Source organism: Elephantulus edwardii, unplaced genomic scaffold, assembly GCF_000299155.1.
Source record: "Elephantulus edwardii isolate Elephantulus edwardi_28Jun2011 unplaced genomic scaffold, EleEdw1.0 scaffold00126, whole genome shotgun sequence".
Taxonomy (NCBI): domain Eukaryota; kingdom Metazoa; phylum Chordata; class Mammalia; order Macroscelidea; family Macroscelididae; genus Elephantulus; species Elephantulus edwardii.
In genome coordinates this window covers 6,428,395-6,432,941 of record NW_006399876.1, presented here as the reverse complement: position 1 = coordinate 6,432,941, position 4,547 = coordinate 6,428,395, and the positions used below count along the sequence as shown (strand labels likewise).

General features: G+C 56.5%; 1 protein-coding gene across 1 annotated transcript in view; it reads right to left on the bottom strand.

Moving 5' to 3' along the window:
* Positions 1-1,620, bottom strand: part of LOC102843432 (mucin-2-like) — a 36,086-nt gene extending 34,466 nt beyond the window's left edge. The window contains exons 1-3 of the mRNA XM_006893395.1: positions 1,478-1,620; positions 1,093-1,165; positions 34-447 (exon numbers count right to left, since the gene is read on the bottom strand). Of these exons, the coding sequence (XP_006893457.1) occupies positions 34-447; positions 1,093-1,165; positions 1,478-1,620 (630 nt within the window). The remainder of the gene's footprint in view (positions 1-33; positions 448-1,092; positions 1,166-1,477) is intronic.
* Positions 1,621-4,547: the final 2,927 nt, after the last annotated feature.

Here is a 4,547-nt window from a genome sequence, read left to right as displayed (position 1 = left end):
ACAGGCGGCCGGGCGCCCCCGCGATGGCCCCACCCCGGGTGACCCGCACACGCACGCCCGCAGATGACCGCGGGCCGGCACCTCGCGAGGGAACTGGGCAGTCTGCGTCCCTCGGGCGCCGCCCCGCGATGACCGGCCTCGCTGTCCACAGGCCTCCGACTGACCGGCTGCGGGACCACAGTGCATGCGCAGGACGATAGCCGTTGGGGCGGGAACGGGGCGGGGCTTCCAGTGGGCGGAGATTTGCTGTGGGCGTGGCTTCTGGTGGGCGTGGTCAGTGAGTGGGGTGACGCGAGGCCCGGGAGAGGCTGTGATGGACATCACCTGGCCCAGGGATCGACGGGATGGTTCTGGGGGCGGGGCATGCGAGGAGTTGGGCGGGGCATGTGGGGAGTTGGGCGGGGTAAGCGGGGAGCTGGGCGGGGCATGCGGGGAGCTGGGCGGGGCCTACGGAACGGGGAAGGCCTTTCTTCCTAGTCTTAGTGTGGAAGCCAGCTGACACGTGTTGAGCATCACAGCTGCACACAAGCCCCAAGCCCCACGCCCTGCTTGCAGGAACGTGATAACGGCACCAGGTGCACTGGCTGGAATCCAACCACGTCCTTTACAGCCTTTGAAAACCCACTGGAGGGTCAGCTGTGGGCCGGTTCGGACTGGACAATACTCAACAAGGGGCCTGAGATGCGTCCTCCCGACCTGACTTCCCACTTTGGTCATTAAAGTAGAATTTCATAACTGGGTCTGGGCTGGGTTCAACTTAGGAAGGGTGTTCCTAGATGTAACGCTAAATTCTCCCTCCCCCATACTGAAGTCTTTACTGCAGTGAAGCTGGTGCTCCCGTGTCCCCCAGTACCTTGATTTTGCAGAGGGACGCTGACAATTGCAGTGGCCTCCGCTGCCCCCTCCCCTGCATCTCCACGCAGACAGCCCACCCTGGCCCACCAGCAACACTGGGGGCCTCCTCTTCCCCAGGGCGCGGGCAGATCTGAACAACCGACCCCTCTGTTAGCAGTCAATGCTTACTTAACTCCTGCACCACCAGAGCACCTTATGTGTGCCTTGGTGGCCCCGTGGTTGGTTCTGACAGCTCACATCCAGCCAGCGCTCCCCAAATGCCAGACCTGTGGGAGACAGCAGATCTCCATCTCCAGACAGAGGAGCCCATCTGGAAACCAGGGCAGCTCAGGGTCCCAGGACTCCGCCAGGCCTTGACCTGGCCCCACAGTACGCTGGTCAGGATGAAAGGTCTGGCATCCCTCCCAGGCCTGCTGGACCTGTACAGCTATTGTCTTGCCATTGGGTCTCAGCTCAACCCCTTTCTGTCAGCCTCTTAACTTGTCAAGTTCCAGCATCCATGTCTCATCCTGGGGGATAGTGTTTATGCGGGGGTGGGGGGTGCGCATCCTGGGGAAGGTTGCTTATTTGGGGTTGTGCTCATCCTGCAGGGGTGCCTGCTCAGCCTTCTGGTCCCTCCCACTGGAACTGGATATCCTCCAGGGCCAGTGCCTGCGGGGTCGTCAGGTCATTGCTCCATCCTGGTGAGAAAACACTGCTGATCCCATCACCGCTGAGCCAGTTCTGCCCTCCAGCCCCCTTGCAGAATGGAGCAGGACCCGCCATCTCTGCAGAAGCTGATCACCTCATCTTCCTCGGGTGAGACACTGATGGGTTCAAATCAACCCTTTTGGTTAGCAGCCAAGTGCTTAAGCACTGCACCACCAGGGCTCCTTGATAGAGGAATTGTCGCTGTGGACACTGGTCCTAGGTGACCCTCCAGCAGGCTTTCAGAGGCATGGGATCACATGGGAGGAGCAGCTGGTGGATTTGAACTGGGTGACCCTCTATGAGGTGGATTGATTCAGTGACTGGGGCCATCGGGGTGGGTGTGTCAGAGGCAGTGCGATTGGCGCAGGATAGAGCAGGGTTTAGGGCTCCTGTACACAGGGTCGCTATGAGTCGCAAGCAACTCGACGACGGCACACAACAACAGCCTTCAGGTTGGCAGCATGACTCCTTACACAAACAGATTGCCACGAGAATTACTGGAGATTCTCAGCTGAGAGAACATGAGTCAGTGAATGGAAGTGAAACTTGGAAGCTTCCAGTCCCGTCAAGGTCGAGTCCAAGGACACCATCCACTCTGCCTGCTGGGGACGTGCGTTGTATCCCTTGGTCCCCCACACAACCCCAGCGCCTGAACTTGTGACAAGTGCTGTTTGTCCCTCTTTGTTGTGAGCTGTGGTCAAGTTTCACAATGAAACACTACCCCGGCCTGTGCCTTCCTTCTGAGTGGCTACAGACACCTGACGGCGAAGGCTTCCACAGCAGATGGCCTGGCCTTTCTTCCTAGTCTTAGTGTGGAAGCCAGCTGACACGTATTGAGCATCACAGCAGCACACAAGCCCCAAGCCCCACGCCCTGCTTGCAGGAACGTGATAATTGCACCAGGTGCACTGGCTGGAATCCAACCATGGCCTCCCACATGGAAGGGGAAGATTCTCCCACTGGCTCTGAAACCTCCTGTGGTTGTACCATTGAGTCAGAACGACCCCTAGCTGACCCTCTGGCGGGCTTCCAGAGACAGTTAATGACACAGGAGGAACTGGCCGTCCTCCCATGAGCGGCTGGCGATTCAACCGCGTGCCTCTGGGATTGCAGCGCAGCTTCTTGCCACTAGGCTTCCAGAGCTCCCTAAAGCCTCCTAGTGAAACAAAACAGACCCCCAGACCGTCATGGACAGATTAATAATTTTATTAATGAGAACCTACATTCACACTGTGCGTTTCTACGATTTACACACCAGAGAGCAGAGTCTATGTACATGCAGTGGACTGGCCACAGCCACGGGTGACCAACAGCTCCGTCAGGACTGTGACAAGGCCTGCGTTAAGTACAGAATTCTCTCACCCCCACCCCCGCTCAGCGGAACCCACTCTTCATCTGGTAAGGAGTATAAAATTGCATTGATAACTGCGCTGATTGACGAGACACTGAAGACCCACAACAGCCCAAGGACACCGAGCGCTGACACGTCACGCCCACGAGACAAGTCGGTGGTCCCGACGGCAGTCTGGCTGCGACCTGTGATGATGGCGGCGGGCTGCGGCATTTGATTGGAAGCCACGTTTCCCCCCCAAAGCTGATGACTTTGAGTCATAGAGGGAACAGGGGAGAGTGGTTACTGTGGTTGCTATTTTTGCAGCTTATTTTCCTTTCTTGTTTTTAGAAGGGGGAGAAACATCTTTGGTCCGTTTCAGTGGGATTTTTACATTACAAAATATACATCCATAAGAGATGCCTATGTTGTTTAGCAAGCGTCACATCTGCACATGGCCGCTCGTGGCACCTGACGGCAGAAACCCAGGGAGACAGCCCCACAGCAAGAACCAAAGTGGTCACGAGAATAAATACAGTTAAAGCTGCGGGTGTGCAAGCTTGTCATGGCGGCCCGGAGCCATGGGAATGCCGTTCCTGGACACCTGTTTGCTGCATCCAATACTGAAGGACGGTCAGCGCGTTACTGTGTCTGGTGGGTCCAGCTTGGCGAGGACGTTGTGCCTGGTGGTGGCCTGACACCCCTGGAGTGGTAGTCTCTCTCCCAAGGTGGGATCAAGGATGCCTGGCTTTGCTCCTTTCTTGGGGTAAGTCTTAGGCTCTCCTCACTGGCTGCCTGGGTAAGCTACCGCATCCCCAAGGCACACGTTCTAGTTTATTCTCTGGGGAACCCAGGACACACTGTCCTTCTGTCCCTGGATTGTTGCCTCTTAGTTCTGGTACTCAGTTGTGTAAGGGAGGCCTTCCAATGAGGGGACCCAGCACAGCTGCCTCCAGAAGGGTCTTGATATGGGTGGGTAGGAGGCAACCACTGGGGAAAACAGATTGGGGGCTGTTTGCACTCAGTTCGACTGAGGAGGGAGTCACACACTCAATTCCACAAGAGATCCGTCACAGTCTCCCATGGATTTAGGGCCTTTTGTGTTTAAGGCACTGGGTTTTGAAGACATACCAGGTCAGGAAAACTACAGACGTGACCACTACTTGCCAAAAACAGCAGCAGCAAACACTGAATGCCTGACCGGAGAAGGGCAGGGCTGCCCTGGGGACAGCCTGTGCTGGAAGCACGCTCAGCTAGCAAGGGACTTTGCTCTCAGAGCAAACACACAGACGCTCTGGAAAGAGATGCCCTTGAGGCCCAGCTATGCAGCCACCACCCAGGGGGCCTGTGGCTTCTGCTTCCACCAGATGTGAAGTCACATTCCAGTCATTCAACAGACACCGACGATGCCCTGACTTTCGGGGGACTTGAGCACAGGTCCTGGAGAGACCCCTCAGTGGTGCAAAGGCATGGCCGAAAGTGGCAGAGTTAGACTTCACACGGCGGAGGCTACTATTCTAGAGAAACAAAAATGACAAACCCTTGCCACAAAGACTTCTGTGGTTTTTTTGGAAGAGCAATTCCCCCCCTAAACTACCCTCAGGATTAATATGGACTTTTTGTTTGGTTTTCGTGAGAAGAGCTCACTCCCTCCGCAGCAGCACAGATGGAA